Source organism: Thermobia domestica, chromosome 10, assembly GCF_964235325.1.
Source record: "Thermobia domestica chromosome 10, izTheDome1.hap1.1, whole genome shotgun sequence".
Lineage (NCBI taxonomy): Eukaryota > Metazoa > Arthropoda > Insecta > Zygentoma > Lepismatidae > Thermobia > Thermobia domestica.
The window spans coordinates 209,608,887-209,636,302 of NC_137463.1; the positions used below are offsets into that span (position 1 = coordinate 209,608,887).

Sequence of the window (27,416 nt, forward strand, 5' to 3'; positions counted from 1 at the left end):
AAGCGTTTTTTTTTTTGTTTTTTTTTTTAAATTCGAACGAGGGGTCTCAGAAGGGTCGTTTGCCGGGACACGTAAAAGTAGTAAAAAAAAATGACCGATATTAGTGTCAAATTCAGTTTTTGCGGTCGCTGATATCAATGGTGAAACTCCAATTGTATTAACTTCCAAATTCATCCCATTCGGTTGCGGGCCTGGGGTTGCCGGGGGGGGGGGGGATACCGAGACATGTAAAAATAATCCAAAATGACCGATATTAGTGTCAAATCCATAGTTTTTGCGGTCGCTGAGATACTTCCACAGGCGTTGACTTCCGAACACAGCCCCTATGCGAAGAATGGGTATATAATAAAGAGAGAGAGAAAAATGGATAGATACAATTGTCTTAGAAAACAAACAAATAAACAAATAACCATACAAGGTGGACATAAAGCAATTTTTTTTAATGGTTACCACCCGTGACAAGTAGGGACCTTCACAGCATCCTAATACAAATCATGTGACGAAATTAGGTAGCACTGCAAAAATCTTGGAAACGAATTATCCAAAATAGATGGTTGTCAAAAAGTGTTGGAAAGACTTTAATCCAGCAATGGATCGACAATTGTTGATAATAGTATGTATGCATTTCACGTATAATTAACTCTCGCCACTACACTCATGTGATCCCAGTTCTCATTCTTGATGTTAAGAAATAAATGCTAACCCTGTAGCTGTAAGAATTTTTAAAACCAAAGACAGTTAATCTAAAATTTTCTGTTTCTGGATATAATTGAGTAATATTTACTGTTATGTAGGGAATAACAAACGATTCTGCAAACTCGAAATATTTTAACAACCGGTTCTAGCGAACCGGTGCGAACTGGCTGAATAGCACCACTGGATCCTTCACTCAAAATGTCGACGTCATAGTGCTTGCCATACGCTTATTGCCATAGTTTTAGTGCAGTGACGTCTCAATTAATAAATTATGTTATCGTTGCTGATTTTCCTAATTCTTTTCCCCAAACATTTAATTGGAGATTCCGTTTTGCTTAGGAAATATTTGAAACAGGTAAATCGTCAATATTAACCCTTAAGTACTACGCATGTTTTTCGCCACATTAGTACTACGCGGAGTCTGTCAGACTCCGAACAATAGATTGCGGACAAACTAAAAACACGATGTTAACTTTCGCACACACACTAAGTATAACCAAGAAATTAGAGGAAGCGACAATCGGGAGAGGCGGTAAAACGGGAAAATATAGCGGAAAGCGGAGTCTGACAGACTCCGCGTAGTACTTACGGGTTAAAGGAATCTTATGCATGTAAGACTTTAGAGTTCATTCAGCACCCCCATCTTCCCCCTGCCCTGCCTTGCACTGCTTGCGAAAAAAAAAAAAAAAAACTAATTACAATACTAGACAGATTAAAGTTGACAAATACATTTTTTTTTTATCATGCAGCTCTGAAAAGTAGTTTTTGGACTTTGGAAAGTAATAGCTTTCCCAATTTCTATCTTTCCATGAACCCGACCCATTAGGATAAACACGGAAATCACAATGTGAAGCTTAAGTTTGATCCATGATTAAAACAAGTAAATGAGGAAGTAATCTTACAAGAAGTTCCCGAAACACCGGATAAAGTGCTTTCTTCCTGATTGCATGGATTTGCCGCAATGACGTCTCGATTAACAAATTATTTTATATGTCACTTCTGGTTTTCCTCATTCGTTTTCCCAAACATTGGGAAATTACATGTTTCTTAGAAAATATTAAAAGCAGGTAAACAATCGATATTGGTGTGTGTAATGTCTTGGACATATAAAAAGCAAAATCATGCGACACGAGCTATTAGTTTGTTGTTTGTCAAAGAAAACACCACAAATTTTCTGAGAGATGCTGTTACTAACTTTGCTGGTGTTAGTTGTGAAAGCAATATTGTCTGTAGGATCTCCGGTACATGACACAAGGCTTTTTACTCCTGAACAACCTGTCACTTACGAAGGAGCCCAAGTACTGAAGGCATTTCTTACAACAGAAGACCAGAAGAGACTTATTATTGATTTAGAAGAAGATGGAGGCAAGTAGTAAAACTTTTTATTCTCCAATATATTTTTCTGGGCTAGGTCTTTACATTTTGTTTAATTTCGGGGGCCAAAATTAGGATAGAAGCAAAAACCTTTGCTTTTATATAACAGTGATATATCTCAAACATTTTCTTTAATTTTTCTGCGAATAGTTTGGGGTTATATGGAAAAGTAGGTTATAACGGCAACTAGTAGTTTGATTGGCTTATAAGGACGAAATTTGTACGCGTCACGCAATAGTATGATAACATTTTATTGGATTCCAACTTCACATTATTGATGAATATAGAAAGCATAAATCCGGTAATAATTGCATTCATAATAATAACGTTACTTAAAATTTTCTCCTCTTCTTTCTCTTCATCGTATTATTAGCCTACATGACGCGTACAAATTCTACAATTCTTAGCCAATCAAATTACTATCGTTATAGGGTGCATAGAAAACACTTACATAATGTGAAGCTTCACAATATACTCGCCTCACTGGATATTTGGTATACGATGCTTAAGACACGTGACGCATGTCGTTCGTACGGGAATTTCGAAGAGGGCGTAGAGTGTTATAGTTTTTTATTTTTTTGAATAAGAGACTTCTGGGTATAGGCATAGAGAAAGATGGAGAATATAATGTGAAATTACGGTATTTAATGCTGTTAAAATTAGAATAATGCATTATTCGAATGTTCGAATAATGGATTTTTCGGATATTCATTATTCGGATAAGAAATAACTATCCACAAAAATATATGAATAATTGTTCACATTATAAGTTAATAATCAAATTTTTGAATAACAGCAGAAACTTATTCGAATCATTAATACTTAAACGATTTATTCGGGTAGATATGCCAATCTCGACTGGATTGCTTTGATACAAAATAGGATCTTCTCCAGTTCTTTTGTTTCTGTGGCAATGAACATCTATCTTCCTGAAACCAAGTTAAATTATAAGTGGTTTTGTTCAACTAGAAGTAATTGAGGATGTTCAGGTATTCCTTATGAACACACTGAAGTATTCCCAGTTCTACAAAAAAAAAAAAAAAAAAAAAAAAAAGCAGATTCTACATTTTTTCTAAGTTTTCTGGGTTTTGCAGTAAATAGACAAGAAAAATTTCGGAACTGGACGACTCATATATATGCATTTTAAATAGGGAATTTTTGTTCCAAAATTGAATAAAATTTTGGAATTAATTGAAATGAAATTTCATTCATTCATTCACTTTTCAGTTATTGATTTATGGAAAATGCCCAACAGCAATACTACAACAGCTGACTTAATGGTTACGTCTGAAAATGTGAAAAAAGTGAAAGATTTGATGTCATACGAAAATATAACATACAGGACAATGATAGAAAATGTTCACGAAGCCATAGAAGAAAGTGCTCAACCGTCGAAAGGTAAGTCAAATTAATACATAAACTTGGTTAATAATATTGTTTAATCTCTATATAAAAGAAGTTCTGACCTACTGATCAACGCTCAGGCCAAACCTTTTAAAGCTAGAATCTTGAAATTTGGACAGGACATAAGTTTTATAACGTAAAATGCCACTACGAAAGCATTTTTTTTTTACATTTAAATTCGAGTGGACTAGGGGAAAATGAAGGTTGCAATCATAATATTAGATACAATGTCTATGTCTTAGAATTCCTTAAGGTCATAGACATGAGATTTTGATAGGCTATATGGTCTATTCAATTAAAATAGTCAAATAGGTGTTCGACAGTTTCTTGATACTTGACCTATGAAATCAAATCTGTCAGTTTAACGAACCACGATTATGCTAAGGGAGACGATGATTAAAGCAAGCGAATGATGATGGATGAATTGATGGAATGAGAAAGTGGGAGGAAAAAGAAGTGCCTCGGGAAAACCCACAGACACGATGTTGTCCACCACAAACTTACTTGGTCGGGGATCGAACTAGGAACCCCACGCGCTAGACGTAAGCGCTCTATCACTGAGCCACCGGGTCCCCCCAATACTTCATCGAAAAGGGAAGAAAAATGGATAGGAGTGGTACAGTAAGATACTCATACAGGGGCGTCATTTAGGGAGGGCAGGAGGGGGCAACTGCCCCCCAAGGGTTTGAAGAATACATATACTTTAATCGATGTCTAATTTCGATGGTGCTCTTGCCCCCCTCAAGCGAAGTCTGAAATGACGCCCCTGTGCTCATACGGTGTTAGAATTTCGTGCGAGATTTTGATTCAGACGAATTTTGTATGACGTTATAAATAAAGACTCTGTACGTGGGTTTTCTCGGGATTCTCCTGTTTCATCCTACTTTCTTCATCTCAGCATGTAATCTATCTCATCATTATTGTTTCCTTTAGGCTTGAGACATAACATAGGACGTTAAACTAAAAAACAAAGAGAAACCTTCACTTCCGGTCAAAAGTTTTGAACACTCCAGATTTTTGTGAGCATATACTATAAACCTGTTAATTTGTTATGAGAATATTGCTGCCTTGCGTCAGAGGAACTTCTGCTTGGAGCATAAGATTTGCTAATAGTTGAATCAACATTTGAGAGATACTAGAAGTTATGTGTATAATTACATTCGTTAAAATTAAAACCATAAAGGACAATTTGACTTGGCTATTACATAGTATTAATGAAAGTAAGGAAGTTAAGGTAACGTATTAGTTTTGTTTGAAAGTTGTAGAAGCAGGATGTCAATGCATTGTCAGAAATTCGAAAGAAAAACAAGTTTACATATTTTTGTAGTTATATACATAGGTGTCGACTTTTAGTTTTTTTCAATGCGTGCTAAGCTTCGGTACTTCTGGGATAAATTACATCTCGAATCTCATATTCCTTTTTTTAAAAACAGATCTTACATACCAGTGGTTTTCAAACTGGGGAGAGGGGAGGATGTCTGATAGGCAGTGGCGTATTTAGCGGGGTGGCTATCGGGCTCAAGCCCCCCGAAATAAATTTGTTATATGCACAACTTTATTAAAATTTGTCGGCAATCAAAAGGAAAAATATAAGTGCTTATTCACAGCCCCATCCGAAATAAGATTCTAAATACGCCACTGCTGATAGGCATGAAAAATTACCAAGGGAGTACAGACTTCTGTAATGAAATGAAAGGCGTATTAATTAATAAAATGAAAGGTGAATGTCATTAATTTCTAGTTTTACATATGGATCCTAATATTCCTTAAAATGTTTAGTTCTTGTGCTTTTTGTGAGCTACGTCTTGGTTGTATTCGTACTGAGAGTGCTTGCTTCATATAGTCTGGGTGCTGGAAAAGTACGTTAAGTTCGAATCAATCAATCAATCTTATATATGAGACCTAAATTAGTATGTATTCTATCACATTTTCTCTTGTTGTCTGTACTTAATAGCAGCTTGAGTTGTAAGCACGACTCCACGACTCAAGACGCGAGACAGAACTTCCGTGACGACATATGAGCAAGACAGAACTCTTCCTTTAGTAACAAACACACTTTTCAGGACGAGACAATACTTCCACGACATATTTTCAAAATAAGACTACTCAACTCCAGTGATGCCAACCAGAAATATTATAAAATCCCAAATAGTCCCATTTTGCCTCTGAATTTTCCACGTTATGCAAATTACAAATATAATGTAATATAAAAAATGCAATTTTTGTGTGTTATTCACTTTTTTAAAATGTCTGTATGGCTGAATGAAATTTCTAACTTCTAGTTTTGTAAAATAGCTTATGAATAAGTGTTTTTCTTGGTCAAAAATAAATATATTTTGTTATCAGAAATGCTGTGTCTATATCACAGCTTTATATCATCAGCTTCTGCTGAGTATAACGATAGTGAAAAGAACTTCTTCCTCCACATATTTTGTAAGGAATCTTTTTAAAGTTGATTCTTTTTCGATTAGTAGTTCATTTTTTCTTTTCACTCCTTTGTTCATTTATTTTTCACTTATTAATACTCGAGTGTAATTTGTGTTCTTTGGCGTTTGGTTTTGTTTTGCTTTCCATATGATTAATTCACTTCCAAGCCACTTTCGCACTAGCATGTATCCACTTTTTTTGACTGGAAAGGAAGAGTTGGAATCCTCCCGTGGAGAATGTCGTTAACATGGATTTTATATACGAGTAGGTGTGCATATTTGAAAAATCCCATATGTGTTGCCCCTATCCCTTTCCGAAAAATTGATGTCAAAACTTCTCACGAAATGGGATTTTTCCATGGATGTTATAAAATAGAGGATCTGGCAATACGTATCTTCATCCTATGAGCTCAATGAAGCCAAAAAACAACCGAGCATCATCTGAGTAGGCACTTCTGATTGGCTACTCTCGTTTCCGTCATGATTGTTGACTCGAAACATTGCGATCTTAGTGGCACGGAGCGGGCAGAGTGGGTGTAGCGAAACTGTGACGTATGGCTTCACGATTTTGTTGTATGGGCAGATCATCTATTTTATAACATCCTTGGATTTTTCCCGCGGGTTGGCATCAATGCTCAAATCTTGTCTTCGCTTCTTCCCACTTGTACGCTTCATTAACGCTCAAGATGGTACAGGTTCGTAATATTTGGGCTAAGAAGTGACTTTTTTTTTTTTAAATCGCTTTTACTCTTAGGTTCTACACACACCTCTAGTGATTGTAATCTCATCAATAATAATTAAAAAACAAGTAAATTATATTTTACCTATTTCTTATAAAAGATGCAATAAGAAATCATTATTTATAATTTACAAACGATATTACCCTAAAATTATGTTTCTTTCCTTTTTAGATAAAGACTTAATATGGAAGAGAGACGTGATTGGAGTTTCTGCTTCTCCCAAATCTAGTAAGTATTTTTTATAACAGTAACATTACAAATTATTTTAATTTTCTACAGAGTGTTTTTTAATGACTATGTTAGAAACATCAAATAGAATAATGAAGTCTTAATAAACAAATGTTTAGATATGTATCGTTTCTGAACTACAAACGGATTCCTTATGGCTAAGTGGCTAACACATGAGTTTTCTGTATATATTGTAAGTACTGGTTCGAATACTAATTTAAAACTGTAGGTTCCGCCTAATATATACTCGGTGCTGAAAACTATCGTAAAATTCAATTAAGCAATCAATGAACAACAATCTACGAAAATATTTGAAAAATAATTATTTAATTCTACAGTAGTCTTAACATTTAATGGGAAGAAATTATCCAAAGACAAGAACAATCAATATATTACATTGTGACGTGTATGAGTATAAATCTTCATATGTAGTTTTCAAGAAAATCTACCAAAATGAATGTTTGTGGCGGAAAGAAATGTGTCATTCGTGGACAATAAAAAGGAACACAAATGTATGCTACCTACATATGAAGAGTATAGTAAAAGATGAGAGTATAGTACAGACATGAAGAGTATTATAGTAAAACTTATACAGAGTGGTCCGGAAGTGGGCGTACCTTCCCTTAGTTTCAACAGTACAGTGTTAGTTATGGTAGAATGTCTGTACACAGTTACCTTGAAGCTTTAAGAGTCATAAACATCGGTATGATCACCATCTATGTCATAACACAGCTGAATTCTGCGACAAGTTCTTTTGCGACAGATGTTTTGCGGAGATACTCCGGATTCACGAAGGTAAAGGCGTGTTCCACAGCTGCTCGTAATTCCTGCGTTGTGTGATATCGAGTGTTTCTTACTTGTTGCTTTAAGAAACCCCAGAGAGCATGCCTGGTGTCATTAGATCAGGACTTCTTGGAGGCCAGGCAAAGGGAACTGGTGAAGATGCATAACCTCTTCCAATCCAGCGGCCAGGAAACTTCTCATTCAGGTAATTATGCACGTGAATCGCGAAGTGCGCTGGTGCTCCATCCTGCTGTATCACAACAGTGTCTTTGATACCATTTTCTTCCAGTTGAGGCACCAACCACTCATTAAGCATGTTTGTAATGTGGGTAAAACCTAAAACCATCAGAAAACACCAATTAGGGGTACGTCCACTTCGCAACCACCCTGTACTAAAATATAAGCCCGTTAAGCGTTTCATTATGACATTAGCAAAAGCACAGTACACGTTATGATTAATGAGAAACGCCCACGATTGTTCTGGGATCCTTTGCCAAAAGTCCAATAAGAAGGTCCATAAGGTCTACCAGCAGATTATGTGTGAGTCATGCATCTGTTGCGTACATTTGTGCTAAAGCTAGAAGTAGCAAGTACAACTTTATGGAATTGATCTCCAAGTAACAAAACACCGAACCTCACACTTTGATCACACAATCTCGTCTTCTTGAACTATGTAAGCCTACACGTGGTTGATCCAGAAAAAAAAAAAAGAAAAAGAAAACAGTGTAAACCATGAATAAAGTTATGAATAAGAATTATTTATTACTCGCACTAGTAACACTACTTTTTCACTAATCACTATTACTTACTTTTTTTATTGTTGAATAAATTCAAGCATTTATTGTGGTTGTTTTACCAATTGATATAATTTTCTTTGCTGAGTTGAGTTGATTTTGAATTTAATGTCCCGTTCAGCAGCGAGGCTATTTGAGACGTGGACCTACTGATTAACGTGGAATCCGAACCACGAGCTCCCGCCGGGGATCGAACCCGGGTCTCCCACGCCACAGGCGCGTACGCTAACCGCTTAGCCACGAAGGAGCCCCATAATTTTCTTTGTGTGTGTCGTTGTGTTTAGATACTAATAATGTATTTAACCAGTCACTGTCAGTTGTCTTTGATGCATCATCAGCAGGAGTGATTGCAAACCTTTCAATTTCTGTTCTCCGGAACAGTTTGTGTTATTAAACTGCTATAAACGGCACTTTAATCTTTTCGTTCATTGAGAACATCCACGTGATTTGGTGTGGTATTTAACTAAGGTTTATTTCCGAAAGAAAACCTTTTGAAAAAAGTGCAATTTTCTTTTCTTTTTAACTTTATTCCGAATACCTCATGATTATAGTATTCGACACCAAGGTACGGCGGACTTATATTACTTTTCCGTTTCACTTGCGTTATTACTGTTGTAGACACCTACAAAATTTAGATGCTTGTGACTAGTATCCTTTGCTACATTAAATTATAAATGTGATATTTTCTGTATTTTCGTTTTAATATATGGAATTAAAATTTGTAATGAAGTGGTATTTGAAAACAAATAGCAACAACTTTATATTGAATTGGAAACACTGCTAATCTCGTAGTATTGTAGGGTATATTAAATGTTTCTTTGCCAATATCTGCATGACACAAAATTTTAACATTTCTTTTATTAATTTTATGTAAAAGTAACATTGGGATTTCAAAATAAATAGCCACCCTGCATATATATAATTTATTTCTTCTTTGATGTACTTTACACCTTAACTTTCTTTACTTTCCAATCCATCCTCGTATCTTTAATAAGTTCTTTCTATCTTTTTTTTTTTTTTTTTAAAGAATCATGCATATTATCCATTGTATATTGCTCCGTTGCTCTTGCTTCTATTGATATTTTGTTATATATACACCTTATTTCCTCAATATAGGCATGAAGAGAACAATTTATAATATTTACATAGAATGAAATTAACATGTGTTAGTTCTAATCCGTAAGTAGAGTATGCATAAGATACCCTTAATTAATGACAGATAAAATTACTAAGCATTTCGTCATCTCTGTATCTTGAAACTAATTTAAGGATGTGTGAAAGCGTTAAAAGTATTAATACTTGCACATGTAGGCAAATCAATACGGTTTTCCATTATTTCTTGACTTTTGTCATACCATCTTTCTCAACAAGTCAGTTTAGCTACAAATAATGAATTAATAGAACTAAATACATGTATATAAGTATTAAAGACAGAAATAACTTGAACAGAAGTAACCTGAATAGAAGTTTGTTTATGATTTACATTTTCTTTTTATTTGCTTTGTTCTAGAACATCCTATGACGTGGGATTCATATCATAGGACACAAGATCATTTAGATTACATGGACTATCTCGCACGCTCCTATCCTCATCTGTGTGCTACAAAAATCATTGGTTATTCTGTCGAGGGCAGGCCACTCAAATTGCTGAAGATTTCAAATGGGAAAAAAGGAAATAAAGCCATCTGGATAAATGGAGGTAACATTGCTTATCACAATGCTACAGTATTATTCAGACATAGAATCTTCAAGGATGAAACATATCTAGGGTTGTCAGACGTCTCGGTTGTCCGGGACAGTCCCGGTTTTCAATGAAAGAATTAACTGTTCCGAAAAAGGCTTTCGGGACAAATGTTTGTCCCGGTTTTCGTTCTGCAGATTGAAAAAATCAACCCACAAGAACTAGTATGTCTCACGTAAAAACGGAAAGTAGTATTTCTGACACAAATGATGACGCAACAAAGAAAAAAATATCTCTTCAGTCATAAATGGAAGAGTGTGTCACATTCTTTATACATCCTTTGTAGGGCTTCATTTGTCTTAACTGTATATAGAATGAACTGGAAAATTGTGAGTACTAACCTGGGAAACACAGCTAATTAATTGATTCTGACCAAATAAGTAGGAACCGTGATCTTATACATAGCCTGACACTGGTGTCTCGGTTTTTCGCTTACAAAATTTGGCAACCCTAAACATACAGTGCGTCCAGTGCACAAGGGAATTTAGTTTACATTTGGTAACTTAGAACATTTTTCACCTTTAAGATCTCTGTCGGAAGTTCCGTTCAAAGTTTAAAACATTCATATTCATATATTGTAAATAGTGATTATAAGGTAAGAAAGAAGAAGAAGAAGTGTTTACTTCTCCATGTACTGGGTCATAATAAGTAGATTTTATGTCTATTTTTCTCACTCCTCACTCCTACCTACAAAGGAATCAAGCCACAGCTTGATTCCTTTGTGTTCTGACAGTGAGTGCCCCACATACTGATCGATAGATCTTATGGGTTAAAGAAAATGATAAAGATTATTGTGATCCTCATGCGTAGGTTTCGAGATAATTAATTTGTTTGTCGAACTAAAATTCATACGGTACGATAACTACATTATTTCTTAAGTCAAAACTGATAATGAAGTAAATCATAAAACAAACTTTTCATTTTGACAAAAATAAGACGACCTTATACAAAATTGTTAATATATATATTCGTACGCTCAAATTATTTTACCTCGAGAATGTTGACAAGAGTTACAGTATTGAGTTTAAGTCGTTCTAGGAGGAAAATTATAAGTGAATTTTCCTAAAAGATAAATATTTACGATTTTTTAAAAAAATGTTGGAATTGCTCATCACTAGGCAAATGCAAATGAGATACAAATTTATTTTAATATTGCAAAAATCAATCACTAGGCAAATAGTTGTAAATAACACTTTTAGTTTTACCTTCAAATTGAAACACAAGATAAGTTGTTAATGATGGGATAGCAGAAACAAATAATTTATCAAAAGAAGAACTATTAATAGTTAAAAACTACTGTATATAGTATGTGAGTACGACTAAAGGCAATGTAAATGTTTATGCCTAAATACATTCATGCCTCGAAGCGTTCAAGTATCTGTTTCGTGTGATATACTTAGAAACATTTCTTGTACAGGACCAATACTGAATTTCTTAACTTTATCGTTGTTTGTGACTTGCATAAAGTACATCTCAGTCTTCCTGCTTTTGTTTCAATCATATGTTCTCTTTTATCACATCGCACTTCAAAAAGCAATCTCTTCGATGTAAGAAATTTCACCCTTCGAATTTTAGATTTTTTGTTCAATATTCTTGCAACAAAGAAAAAAAATCACTTATTCCAAATTCTAGGAAATCTGTTGTTCGTAGTTCTCCTGCGTTGTACGATAGAGGAAAAGCATTTTGAATACCAACATCAACATTCCACGAAAATAAAGGATTTTACCACTTTTTACTTCTTATATTTGTTCTTAACGTCTGGTAGCTGGTCTGCATCAACTTCTTTCAACATGGAATGGAGTTTCTGCCTCTGTGAACATACAATGAAATTTCCTAACCTTTTTAAGAAAATAATATACATTTGCTATCTCTAAATAGCTACCGCATAAGTAAAAAGAGTTAAGTGAAACATTACAGACGTTTAGCGTGGATTTTATTGAATGAGTGATACAAATTAAAGTTTAAATAACTGAGAATATTGTGTTAATGTGAAACTCATTTTGATAACTGACTAATAGCGCAATCATATAAGCTTGATGTTGCGTACACCCATTATATAAAGTAAGTATAGACCAAAATGTAAAATATTGAAAACGTACCTTCATTTACACCCTTGGAGTTTATCAAGTTTTTTTTTTTTTTTAATTGTACGCGTATTAATGCTTCCAAGCGAGCAATAAAATTCTTAGGTAATTTACTTGCTTTTACGTCTATCATTTTTTTCCAAGTTCACCAATTATCTATAAACATTTTTCGCATGATAAGGTTATATATTGTTAGGATTACTGATTTCTAGTGTTATATTAATACCAGCCACGAATAGAAGTGAACATGTTATACTTATGGAGTAAAATTATATTATATATATTTTTTTAATTTTAAAAAAAGTATCTCGATTCATCACATAACACAAACTATTCTATTCAATAATGTCGATATGGTCATAGGTTTCGATATGATCATCGAGATGGCACACATGGTATAGCGTTTTAGACGATAGCATGAGGTGTTTCACCAAGTCTCGCCAATCAGAGAACAACTCTCGGAAAGAAAAGAAAGAAAAAATCTAGGGTGCAATCTAAAAAAATCTCGATTTATGTCTATCAGCTACTGCTACTCTGGTCACTAGAGAGCTGAATAACTCTTAGTCTCAAGCGACTTATGGCTTATCCTGTGTTTAGATTATACATGTTGTATAATTAAGATTTTAAGGTAAAATAAATATTAAGTATTTTTTCACTGTACATTACGCATTAAAGAATGAATTGTGAAACAAATGTTCTTTATTCGCAGGCATCCACGCTCGTGAGTGGATTTCTCCAGCTGTTGTTTCGTATATTTTGAGAGAATTCGTTGAAAACTCAAAGAAACACAAATCAGTTCTTACTGGTATCGACTGGTACATTCTTCCTATCCTAAACCCTGATGGCTACGAGTATTCTCATGATGTAGATCGTTTGTGGAGGAAAAACCGAGCAGTTATAAAGGGCAGCAATTGCGCTGGCGTGGACTTGAATCGGAACTTCGGGTACTATTGGGGAGAATCTGGCGCCAGCGATTATCCATGTAGCGAAGTTTATAAAGGAAGCACGGCCTTCTCAGAACCTGAAACTCAAGCAGTACGAGATTTCATCGCAAGTTTTAATAAAAATATAAAGGTAAATTTTTTACATATTTCAAATATTCGTTGTAAAATTTCATTTTGTGCATCTTTCTTTCCGAAAAAAGAGACGTTTCATACACAATTTCTTAAAAAAAAAAAAAAAGAAGAAGTGTATTCATATTCATGTTTTAAAAAGGAACAATTGCATTATTTTACTTTTTCTTTCTTAAAAGAATAGTAAAAGAGAAATTTGTTTACATTTCTGTTCATTTGGTTTTCTTTTTAGAAAAGAAGTTGTTGTCAACTATATCTTTAAAAATGCACTCAATTTTCTTTTAAGGATTTAACCCCTCTCCAAAGGCTAATGGCTAATATGCATATGCCAATTTATACTCTATATTTAAGGGAACACAGTGACTCGGTGGCAGAGCGGTCATATCTAATCGGCGGGTTCCTGATTCGATCGAGCTCTATATGAATTTGTGATTGACAATATCATGTTCACAAGTTTTCTCAAGGTTCACTCCTTTCCTTCATCATTTTCATCCCACCTATTCATCTTATAAAGGTAACCAAGAAAGTTCTATCGCTTTTTGTGGAAGTCTGTGTTCAATTGGCCTTCACACTGTGAGTTGAACGCGAATGGATATAAGGCGAAAATCAGTTGTTGATGTAGATATATCCAACATACTACCTGGTTCTGGCAGTTCAGTTACACCGTGAACTGGCGTAAGGACAGATTGAAAATGGAACCTCTACAGAGCGTCATAAGAAATGAAAATGAAATGAAATCTGTGAGTTTTACGTCCCACGGTTATGCCGGTTAGGCTAAAGGAGACGGTGATTATGAGAAATGAATGAAATGGTGGAATGAAGAAAGTGGGAGGAAACGGGAGAACCCCGAGAAAACCCACGAGCACGGTGTTTGTCCACCACAAAGTCCACACGGCGCGAGCTGGGATCGAACCAGGGACCCCAAGCACCGGAGGTGAACGCTCTACCACTGAGCCACCGCGCCCCCCAGAGCGTCATAAGAGCATGCATGCTGTACGAGTTCAAAATGGGGTCAAATGCCGCTGTAGCTGAGAGAAACATATAGAAGGCCTTTGGTGAGGGTGTCATGACTAGGCGGACACGTAGTGGTGATTTAACAAGTTTAAGGACGGTGACGAAACATTCAGAAGGCGCACCACGTGCGGGAAAACCAACACATGTTCAAAATGATATTCAGGCAAAATTGAGGCGAACAGTGGCCAGACATGTGAGGAACTAGGACTACTACAATTCAGTGTGAGTGGAGAAACCATTCGGCAGCACCTCCATCAACTTGGGAAGCACTAAGGTGGGTCGATGGGTCCTACGTGTTTTGACTCCGGGTCAGAAGGCAACGCGAGCAGATACCTGTGTTTCTTTGTTGTCTCGTCTGAGGAAGGAGCCATTTCTTGACAGAATGTTGACATGTGATGAGATGTGGGTCCTGTACGAAGCTCCACGGAGCCATCGTCATTGGTTAGCATCCAATAAATCAGTTCAAAAACATCCGAAGCCAGCACTACACCAGAAAATGGTACTGCTGTGTGTTTGGTGGACTGCTTGCGGCATCGTGCATTGTGAACTACTACCAGCTGGTCAGAGCATTAATGCAACTGTGTGCTGTCAGCTGTTGAGTCGAGTTCAAGAAAAACTGAAAACTCTGGATGCAGCACTTCTGAATCGCAAAGTAGTCCTCTTGTTATAGGATAACTCTAAGCCTACGTGGTTAGGATGACCCAGAACACCATTCTACGCTTTGGATGATGGGAAACACTATTGCATCCGCCATACTCCCCGGACATTGCACCGTCCGAGTATCACCAGTTATTATCCGAACATTGCACCGTCCGATTATTATGAGTTCAACTTCCTATTAGGGGTCCAAAACGCGAGACTCTTATCGTGGCAACACTTGAAAACGTACATTTCCTTTAAATACGCTTCGTTTTCGCTCGGTTTATTAGTTTAAATTTTCCTATTACTACTGCTTGGTTTTGTTGATTGTAGTGTATTCAGTGCCGACGCTATTATAAACAGGGACCTATTGTCTTAAAGCGGGTTCAGGGTGAAAACCACTAGTCAGGGTTGAATTGTGTCTTACCAGGAATATAACCGGGAACTAAGCGCAAAGCAGAAGAACATGCGATAGTTCTTATTAATGAAAGAACACTACTACTACTACTACTACTACTAACAATAATAATAATAATAATAATAATAATAATAATAATAATAATAATAATAATGATAAAGTAACTACAAAACGCCATTCACTATTTGTTCTGTTTTCTTTGCAGGCTTCCATTTCGTTTCACAGTTTTAGTCAGTTAATCATGTACCCATGGAGCTATAAAATGGAGCTAACCCCCGACCACAAGGAACTTCAGAGTATTGGGGAGAAGATGGCAAAATCGATAAGAAATGTTGGTGGTTCGGAGTTCAAAGTCGGTACTCCACCATCCCTTATTTATAGTGCTTCAGGTAAAGTTTTATTTCCTTTCTTTTATTAATTTACTACGATTGGTAGTGTTTATTAGGCGTGGCTTTTGTCAAGTTTAATTATTAAAATTTTATATTGAATTCTATGCCCACGTAATATTCTGAAAACATTCACAAGTGGCACAGACAATCAAGATGCACAAACAAATGTTCAGGCTCCAAGTGTTTCATAGGTCATGTTACCTGTATGGCAACTCTACTAAATATTTGAAGTCTAAAAATACATTGTTCATCTGAGTTGTTCGTGCAAATAGTCAATTTATGCTCAGTGATATTTAAAACAGAATTGCAGGTATTCTCTTCTTTTTACTGTAATTGTGATGTTGCATCCTGAGAAGCAGAGGATTCTCTGAACGTTTTTGCTGCCAATTCTGATTTGCCTCTGAGTGGGGAAAATTGACAGCTTAACTCGGCATAAACGCGCTCCTCTATGGAGGAGGATGTTTCGAGACGTGGAAAATTAAAATGGCAGGGATGAAATAGAAAAATTTCGATATAACCGTACCCTTACACATGTTGACAGATTGACGTCTCATTCGGAATAGACAAGGGCGAGCGATTTCAAACTTTATGCAGATGGAGAGGAGGAATCTGGTTTAACATAACACTGACCAATTAACTCCAACTGAGTCCATTCATGAAATATAAAATCATTTTTTTTTCTGTGCTAAGTTAAATTTCTGCTTACAAAACTTGTAGTTGAAACGGAGATAGTAAAGTTTATTTTCGAAAGGTAAAAGTGTTTCATACGATCTTTACGGAAGAAGAAGTATTCTCCCATTAAAAAAAAGAATACGTACCCGGACAGTTGAAATCACGTACTACAAGTTAAAGTTTAGTAATTGCACTATTGCACTTTATCTTTAAAGAAAAATGCAGAAAAAAAGAAGATAGAGGAGGTAAAGGGGAGACAAGCAAAGAAAGAAAATGAACTTGCGTGCGGACAAGTACATATTCAAAAGAGGGAAAAACGAAGGCAGATCAAAGAAAACACGAAAGGATCTCCGAATGGCATATCAAAGAAAAGCAACGATACTTTTACATATATTGATTGATTAACTGGTGTCTGTATCTTTTGTCAGCAGCAAGTATAAAGATAGAACGTTACAGAAAGTTTAAAATGAAATCAAAACCACTGTAGTACATTAGATGCTTCCCACAGGGAATTGAATCCGAGAGCTCACGAACCAAAAGTGCAAACAGTAGCCACTTCCATGTTTTAAATTTGCCCCAACCGGGACATTTGTCTTTATGGTCTACTTAATACACTTAATCAAATTCAACAGGGATACGAGCACAGTAACTTCGAGGACAGTTTTAAAAATATGCTGTGCTCTTTAGAAAGGCTACCCCCAATGAGTGTCGTCGCACGGTCGTCACCTAACACCTCAGCGTTTTTTTCTATCGCTGAGGAAAGCATGATCTTTTATTTAAAACATCCTCTATGTGTCATTTCTATTTTGAACCACTAAAGCGAAATTAACAAAGTTACATTTCTACGCATACTATGCTAACTAACTAACTAACTAACTATATGGCCTATGGAACCCGGAGGTTCAATGCCACGATCACGAAAGTTCTCCATTGACTTCTATTCTTAGCCAACTGGATCCAGTTTCTACTTTGGATTCCTATTTCTGCGAGATAAATCTTAATATTTTCCTCCTATTTGCGCCTAGGTCTTCCTAATAGTCGTTTTCTGACGGACTTCCAGTTAAAACTTTGAAAGCGTTCCTACTTTCTTCCATCTGACTTCTGATCTTCCCACCTGAGCCTCCTAGACTTGATGAGCCTAACAATGTTTGGTAAATGGTATATATATTATGCAGTTCCTCAATATAAAGTTTCCGCCATTCAGTATTCCCGTTCCTCTTGAGTCCGAATATTCGTCCTAGATCTGGTTCTCAAATATTTTCATTTAACATTCTTCCATCAGAATAAGCGACCATATTTCGTCACCATACAGAACAACAGGCATCACAGTCGTTTTAGAATGATTGAGAGGATTTTATACAATGTTGACAGAAGAGAAATGCCTCGATAACTATTACAATGTTTTGTTGCCTTTCTTCTGAATTGGAACAATGATTGATGCTTTCCACCTTTGTGGTAATTCCTCCTTGTTCCAGATAAGGAGAATGAGTTTTGAATCTTGCTCCACCATTTCCCCCTCCAGCAAAAATTAACTCAGCTGAAATTTCGTCTACACCTAGAGATTCGTTTTTCTTTATTTTCTTTATAGTAATTTCTACTTCTATTCTGTCAGGCTGTGGAATATACGATTCTGCTATGTGCAGTTTCCTTTTTTCACGAACATTAGTTTTTGGCTGCGTGTTAAGCAAATCGTTAAAGGAATCTTTCCTTCTATTTAAGATGCTATCTGTATTAGTTAGAACTGTTCCGTCGCCTTTCTTAAATAAATAAGCGCGAAGTTGATAGCATTTCTTAAATTTGTTGCTCTTATACATGTCCCGAATGTTTTTTTGTTTTACTATTATCTTCAAGTTCATTAATTTTAGTTTTCAAAAAATCGCCTTTCTACGTTCTAAAACTTTTGGAAGTTTCCTGCCTGATATCAAAGAAATTTTGTGTAGTTCTGTCGTTCGGAATTTGTAGCCTTCGGAGTTTTTGCCTGTTTTCTCCTCTCTGCTAGTTGGTGCACTCCTGGTCGAACCATGATTTGTTCCTACGTATCTCCACCTGTCCCAATTTTTCTTTTCCTGAAATTGTAATGCTATCTCTAACTTCAACCCAAGTATCCTCAACACTAATGCACTATGAGCCTTCTAAAACCAAGAATCTATTCGAATTTTCAATCTCGTATTCCTTTCTCACCTGGCTCTCCTCTATTTTTAAAAATTAATTCTATCCTTTTTCAGACCTTGAAGGTTTCCTTTATTCAACGATAGTCTCTCTCTTATTATCGCTGCTACCACATAGTGATCAGTGTCACAGTCAGCTTCTCTAAACGATCGAACATCAATTATGCTAGACTGCCTTCTTCCATCTACTAAAACGTGATCAATTTGATTATGGTTTTTTCCGTCCTGTGAGATCCAAGTATATGTATGAACGTCGCGATATGGAATCTTTGTGCTCTTCACGATAAGGTTTTTGGATGTTGTAAAGTTCACGAGTCTTAACATCATTGTCATTACTTTCCTTATGATGACTTTCATTCTCTATGATCGGTTTGAAAGTACCCTCTCGTTCTATCTTCGCATTGAAATCCCCTAGCAGAATTTTCAAATGGTATTGCAGAATTTGGTCAAATATCCGTTCTATTTCTTCGTAATAACTATTTTTGATATGGTCAACCCTATCTTCTGTTGGGGCATGATTAATAAAAGAGAGTCTAACATTAACAAATTCAACTCAGTTAATTGCTGATATTATTCGTTTGAGAAAGAGAAACTCTGTTTCTAATTAGTGATTTTTATTTCCTTTCCCGTACAATTTCCAGAATTCACAGTCCATTTCCTTCCCACCTGACTTCCTGAACTCCTACTAGGTCCATCCTGTATTTCTCAAACTCACTCGTTACGGATTTTAACGTGCCTGCGCTATTAAGATTTCTAATATTCCATGCTCAAATTTCTCATGTTCATTTTATTTTGCTGAGGTCGTGCCAAGTTATCAATCCTGGTCCGAGGCTTCTGTGAATGTTTCTGAACAAGTGCCTTCTTTACAGGAAGATGTTATAAGCCTCACACCATACCCCCAAACTAGAGGACCACCCCTTGTCGTCTGTCCGAGAGTGCTTATTGAGTATATTCGCAGCTAACCTTTGTATCTAAAGGCACCATGCCATGTCATGGTGACAGGAACCCACGTTACACGGCGCATACTTTGCTACATATTAGTTTTACCTAGGGATAAAAATATTATGTCTTTGCATCTATGTCACATTCTAACAATCATAACGTTAATTCTATTGTTTCAATAACACCTGGAGAAAGTTAGCAAACATTTTAGATTCTTTCCTGTGGTATTGTCCGTTTACTGTAGCTTGGCGCTGTGTTTTGACACAAAACCTGGCTAGCGAATCTTAGCAGTCTTTCCCCTTCTTTCCCCTTATAGCAGTGGTAACAGTGGCACTAACTCATCAACTTTAGCACTAGTAGGGTTTGGTATTTGCAAGTTGCGTAAATTTTCGAAACAGTTTACTTCTTCTCTAATCAGGGCCCGTAACTTGTGTGGGGCAGGGGAGTGGCAACTGCCCCCCAGGGAGGTTCCCCGCCGCTCGAAGGGGCCCATTTTGAGGAAAAATTTTCTTAATCCATATACGATACGAACATGAAATTAAGAATGAAACATCAAACAGTTTCACTACATTACATAAAGCAGCGCACAAAAGGTAAATAAAACAAAAGTGAGTCGTGGGTCACTTCAGTAAAAAACGTCTACTATTAGGGGCCCTAGAAATAACATTTATTCGTATGGTTTTGAGATTTGTCAATATTGTCCCTTGAATTAATTTGTCATGTATGGAAGGGGCCCAGGGGCGTAAGTAACGGCCCCGCAGACCTTGCCTTGAGGGAGGGCCACAGGCTCCGAGGGGACAAATAGTAAGAGAAAGATAGAAAGAGGAGAGCCCTAGAATGAGAAAAAACTTTTTCTAGGATTCCCAAATACACGTATTAATGCTTGCCCCCCAGAAAAAATCTAAGATACGGCGCTGTCTCTGATGTGAATTTATTGGTACAGTTCTGCTAATAGTTAACTATATCAGGTTGGTCTCTTTAAACCTTGGGTCGTGGAGAGAAACAATCTTACAGGAGGATAGTATTCAGATTTTAAGAAGGTGGGGAAAAGAGAGCGAGGATGAGAAAGATGAGAAGAAAGAAAGAAAGAGAATGAAAGAAACGCTTTTACATTTACTTCATAATGAATTCAAACACATATAAACGAAAAAGGGATATCGGAACCCACCACCATAATATTTGTGGAAGTGTTGTCAACATTCTGGCGTAATATATTTCCCGGCAATTCTGGGGCCTCAGTGTTTGGCCCAATTCTTACAGCAGTGGCGGATCCAGGGACGATCGGGGCACCCGGAGAAGATACTTTCTTATTTTATATAATATTTGGTCTAGGAATTAATTCGTGCGGTTGGTATGCACACATTGAAGCTGTAGTACAAACACAAAATACATAAATACCTTCAGAAAAATATTGTCCATCGCTAGCCACCACTTTCGCCCATCTGTCAGGCAATGTACGGATTCCGTGGCGAAAGAAGTCCTCATCCTTGGAAGCGATCCAGTCAGAGACCCATGTTTCGATATCTTCTGAAGAAGTAAACCGCTGTCCAATCAAATCGTTGTTCATGCAATCGAACAAGTAGTAGTCCGAAGGAGCAACGTCTGGTGAATACGGCGGGTGGGGTAAAACTTCCCATCCGACATTTTCTAAATAGGTTTTGACCGGTTTTGCGACATGTGGGCGAGCGTTATCATGTTGAACAATAAGTTTATCATGTCTGTTCTCCCATTCTGGTCGTGTTCTGGCCAGAGCTTGCTTCAAACGCATTAATTGTCGTCGATAACGTTCTCCATTCATAGTTTCACCCGGTTGCAGCAGCTCATAGTACACCACACCTTTCATATCCCACCATATGCACAGCATAACCTTTGCACAGTGAATATCTCGTTTTGGTTGTGATGGATCTGGTTCACCTGGTTTCACCCAGGCCTTTTTTCGTTTAGGGTTCTCGTAATGGATCCACTTCTCATCGCCCGTAATAATTCGATGCAGAAACCCCTTTCTGCTCTGTCGTTGAAGCAGCAATTCGCAAATGGTTTTTCGTCTTTCAACGTCTCTGTCTTTCAATTCATGTGGAACCCAATGTGACATCTTTTGAATCATTCCCATGGCTTTCAAGCGTTTGGAGACTGTTGTTTGATCAACGCCTAATGCTGCTGCAAGTTGTTCCTGCGTTTGACACGAATCCTGCTCGAGCAATGCTGTCAATTCTTCGTCTTGAAATTTTTTGGCTGTCCAGCTCGCTCGTGGTCTGCCAAGCCGAAATCACCACCTCTAAACCGTGCAAACCACTTCTGACACGTTCGCTCAGCTAGAGCATGGTCACCATACACTTCCACCAAAATACGATGACTTTCAGTCGCACTTTTCTGCATGTTAAAGTAATGCAGCAGGACACCCCGCAAAAACACTTTATCAGGCACAAATTGCGCCATGTTCACTTAACTACAAACTGGTGTTGTTGACGCTTTAATCCACTGCCCTATACTACGAACGATACGCGATGACAGGGGTTTGCAACACATGTGTGGATACACGGAACTGTGGGACGCTCCGTTCCTTGCGTCATCTCTTGTCCACCCGCACGAATTAATTCCTAGACCAAATATATTTAAATAAAACCCATTCCAGAGTTTGGAGCTCTTAAAAGTAGCTCTAAGTAGCAGTACTAAAACCCACCGCCTCCCCCAGAAGTCCGTCCTGAATCCGCCCCTGCCTTAGAGAAGCTATCGTCTAGGCAATCACCTCGTGGGACTGAGGAAAACATTAATAAGGAATACCAGCCAGAACTGGGTTCATGCCCACGCTCGATCTACCTATTTTAATGCCTTTTTTGTGTTGGACAGTGTCTGGTAAGGGCACCCAAACAGGGTAAATGCGTACTGCTTTAAAATATTTACATGTTAAAATTCGCTTTATACTGTACTTTGAACACGTAATTCAATGTGTATTATACTCTTCTTACAGCAGCATGCTTTATTTCCTAATACTTTAAGTCTATGGTTGTTAGTATTTATAATTATTGCATCATACTAATCCTTCTCAAAGCTCGTTCAATTAGTATGAAATTCTAGATTGGCAGTTTGCAACATTGCAAACCTTCACAAACAGGCAATAATGTGGAGAGAATATTTCCACCTATACTCGCATCGAAATTTCCAGCCTCTGTTTACAATCAGTACAAGATGTTTCCGTCGCCTGGCAACCATAAATTAACCATGTAGGGGTGAGAAGCAAGGTGTTGACGCTCGCACTACAATTGTTGTTTGTAAACAATTTTCCATCCTGGAGTGAACGGACAATAACTTGTCTTTCATATTGATCTCCCAAAATCCATGTAAATCGTGTAGAACGTTCTAGAGTTTTCAATATACTATAGAGTATTTGCTACTAGTTACTGTACACTGTTGTTTTTACGTTTAGGATAATATTTATAAATGGAGTTCAGGCAAAGCATCAATTGTTGTTGTTCGACATATTAAGGCCACCATTGCTACAAGGTTTATCTAAAATCCTTTTATTGTATAATATCCAAAATATTACGTATCATGTTATCAACCTTATCGTAATCAGTGTCAATAACGTAGTCTAAATTTGTTATCTTATGTGATCTCCTTTAATTAATTAATCTTTCTTTATCTATAATTATACTATTAAACTATAGTTTCATTTAGAACTCTGACAATTGTAAATCTTCTGATTTTTGGTTCTTCACATCGAAAGAGAGTTAAGATATTAACTCTCTTCTTATGGTTATTTGTAACAACATAACTATACAATTCCACTTTCTTTTAATTGTTCAAAAACACGAATTATTCTTTAACTGAAAATTGTCACATTAATCTAATTAAATGCCAATGATTACAAAATGCTCCACCATCGTTTGCATGAAAATGCTATATCATGAAGTCTTGAAAATAAAAGTTATAGGTTGTTCCTTGGCAATTGGCACGAACATAATATCGAATTGCCCTGTAATTAAGCTGAAATGTCATTAACAATAAATAATTATATTAAATTGAAAAGTATTTAATTATACTTTTTACGTAAGTCGATTGTCATTTGTTTGTATTTATAGTTGTAATTAACTTCTTCCACTGTTTAAATTGTAATAATTGTTCCACCATATTTATTTTTGTTTTATAATGTGAATTGACCAAAGACAAGACTGAAGATGGACAAAATTCTTGTAAATGAATCAAAACCAAACTTCACAACACAAGTTTAACATACGCCATCTTTTGACACTTTACCCTAAATTCTATACCAAGATGTTATAAATGGAGGATCTGCCCATATGTATCTTCATCCTATTAAATCGATGAAGCCAAAAAACAACCGAGCATCGGCACGTCTGATTGGCTACTCTCGTTTCTGCCATTGTCTGATTGGATACTTTCGTTTCCGCCGTGATTGTTGGCTCAAAACTTTGCGATCCTATTGGGCGGAGTGGAGTGAGTAGGGGTGGCGAAACTGTGACGTATGGCTTCAAGATTTTGTTGTATGGACAGATCCTCTATTTTATAACATCCTTGTTCTATACAATATTTGTTTATCTTGAGTCCCACTATCTCTTATCAGTCATTCCTGAATCAGTATGTGCACAATTCGATAACACCTCCAACCTAACAGAGTCTTTCATAATCTACAAAAGCACGTAAGAATGTGTATGTCATCGCTGTGTCAGGAATAACCACTATATGCGAAATTGTCAACTTTTCAGGAGAAGCATACATGTTTTCTCATTATTTACGTTATTAGCAAGTATTATATTTGTTCCCTTATTACGAGACAACTTAAGAATTCACATTTAGTAATACAAGGGAAGACACAATATGATTTTCTGCTCATATTTCATGTATATAATATTTTTTGGAAGATATTATATAAAATATCGGATAGCGGTTTTTCGAGTCGCAGCTACGATATGTTTACTTGTCCATAACAAACTTGTCTTGCATTATCATAGCTCCCGAAATATTATATTTGTGTTTCCTTTGCAGGGGACTTGATTGACTGGGCCAGAGGTATAGCAAACATTACGTACCCTTACACAATAGAACTCCAAGACAGAGGTCATTACGGATTCCTTCTACCTCCATCCTACATCATTCCAAGTGGGAAAGAAGCAGTTGCTGCTGTAGAAACACTTGCTGAAGTCATCAAATCAAGGAAATCATGAATATTGCAGATAAATTATTTATATATTTTTTATGTCTACAGGATGAGGATATTACAGTGTAAAACACAACGAAGCAGTTTGAGAAACGAAGTACTAGATAAGGAAGCATTGGATGTTTTGTAAGGATATTTTAAGGAAGTGGTAGAGTTTAGTAGTTGCACAAAATAGCTTTTTAGTAGAGATGCAAACTGCAATCCCGTATGAGAGCATCTGACAAACTTTCAGATTCGTTACTGTTTATTTTGAGCCCTTCCCCCCTCTCATTTTCACAAGTACATGTGAATGAAACTCAATCATATTCTTCCATAACGTTGGATTCCCTGTGCTACAGATGACGACAAGCCCATCCTGTTCGTTGGACCATACGTTTTCTTCTTTATACCTCAATTATCTTCGTGTTCCTATAACGTGCACTGCATGCCATGATTTGAGCATGTATCGTCAAATATGGCAGGAGTTGGATTAACGGCTAGATATGTTCTAGATGACAAAGGGCATACGGATTAAAGAATTGTGGTAGAATTGACTAATTGTTCTTCTTGATGGTGTGCAAAGTGACATAAGCGCTGCCTTTATGATATGTCACTATACTTTTAGGAATACCTTGAATCAGTAGCATACGCAGGAGTTCGTCATGACGGGAACCAAACTTTCAAGTTCATATAATTTCAGCTGTTTATGTATGGTAAGTGTTTATGCCTTGGATATCATCTTGCTCAAGCAGGATTAAAATTTAGAACCTCTTTGCGTACGCCACTGACTTGATTTACTTTATTACGTATCTATTACGTAACCACATGTAATCTATTGGGTAAGTGTTTATTACCGAGCAAGTACAAGAAAATGGTAAGCGGTGGCACTTCTTGATCAGGAAGTTCTTGGTTGGAATCTCGAGGATGACCATCCTACCTTACGTGTTCAAAGATTTTCCTTAGTGCTACAAGGCAAAAGCTGTGGCTGACTTCTGTTAAAATTTTTCTTTTCTTGTTAATGTTTCTGTGTAAAATGGACTGTATGACATATCTGAAACTTTGTTAATAAATAATTAAACATTTTTAAAAGTGTTTGTTTCCATTAAGGCAAAGAAAAACCAAACAAAGTAAGAAAGCAGAGTTATGAATGCATTCGATAAAAAAGAAAAGAGAAACAATGCTTAAGCTATCAGTGACATGATGGGAGTAATTTGTTCTGGAGTAGTAGTGGAGAGACAAATCTCAAGGGACTGTTGGCAAAATATCTGAGTGCTTCTGGCTGGAATTAAACGCAACCTGCCATAATACGTAAAGTAAAAATTGAACTTTCTTGCATTATCCTCCAAGAACTAAAACCAAGTACTGGCAAAGTTTATAATGGGCAGGAATTAAACTGCTACTAATGTGAGAATGATTTTGAAGCTTAATGCAACACTGTCACATTGGCTGCTCACGGAAATTAAGGTTCTTTTAACCGATTACTTTGGAACGTAATTTAAAGTTTGATGAAATATAATCACTTACAAAAAATAATCAAGAAAGAAGAAAGTACACTTTCTTTTTGCATTGAATTGATTCCGTTCTGGATCGTTAATACATTTTTCTCAGGTCCTCCTGCTATATCTTGTTCTATCACTTCCGTGTGTTGTAAGAACCAATGGTAATTCCTTCGTGGAACAGATGGAATAGCATGTTCCCTCCCTGTTTTCTCCCTTTTGTATCAATAAGTAAGATTTTTTTAAATTTTAAATTCCTTTTTAAAATATATTTAGGAAAACATTTTCTAGGAGTTCAGAAGTCCATTCACTGGCTTGCTGGAAGCAAGTTCCGTGACATATTCACTTTTATCATTTGCACTTCAATCCCAAGTGAGTGAGATGTTTTCTTCCGAATAAAACCGAATTCACAAATGAAGCAAGGAAGTAGTGGAATTTGTGTCGTTGAGTGCTAACCTTTAGCGTATTAAATATAATAGAAATCTACTGTTTTGTCCAGAAGTGAAAATTAAATAAAATCTTTAAGATTTACGGTTATGCCGGCTAGGCTAAAGGAGACGGTGATGATGAGAAATGAATAAAATGGTGGAGTGAATAAAGTGGGAGGAAACGGGAGAACCACGAGAAAACCCATGCACAACAAAGCTCACTGGGATTGATTGTTTTGTCCAGTTCGATTCTTTTATGCAGTTTTATTTTGCTAAGTAATAAAGGAATTTTCTTATCCTTTGTTATAATATTTGTATGATATTGTATAACTTTTTGAAAAAAAAACGAAAAGTTTTTCTTTTCCATGCCTATAGTTAAATCTGTAGAAATTAGACGACAAAGAAACGGTGGGCTATGGATGCTTTAAGTTACGGACACGGAAACTTTGTCTTGCATACAATCGCGGACCATGATAGAATTCAACCAGTCAATATGAAATTGAGAAATGAAATTGTGCAGTTTTGGTTCACTGAATTTTAACCAGCAAAGTTATTATAATTGACAAGCGCATTTAAAACTTCACGTTACGCAATTAAACCAAAATAAAATTTTGTACTGAACATTTCCAAAATAGTAATTAAAATTCTTCTAAACGGCTAACCAGATGCTTATTTACTAATAAATTGTTATACCGGTATTTGTAATGATTGTTTTGTTACAGAGAAGTGAGTTTGCAATTTCTCAGAAGCCA

At 36.4% G+C, this 27,416-nt stretch overlaps 1 protein-coding gene across 1 annotated transcript; it reads left to right on the top strand.

Annotated features, from left to right (window-relative positions):
• The first annotated feature begins 1,851 nt into the window (after positions 1–1,851).
• On the top strand, positions 1,852–25,728 carry LOC145662161 (carboxypeptidase B-like). Its single transcript, XM_081727496.1, has 7 exons — positions 1,852–2,061; positions 3,298–3,468; positions 6,812–6,868; positions 9,956–10,144; positions 12,980–13,344; positions 15,620–15,803; positions 24,590–25,728. The coding sequence occupies exons 1-7, from the start codon at positions 1,878–1,880 to the stop codon at positions 24,766–24,768; spliced, it is 1,329 nt and encodes a 442-aa protein (XP_081583622.1). The 5' UTR covers positions 1,852–1,877; the 3' UTR covers positions 24,769–25,728.
• The last annotated feature ends 1,688 nt before the right edge of the window (positions 25,729–27,416 follow it).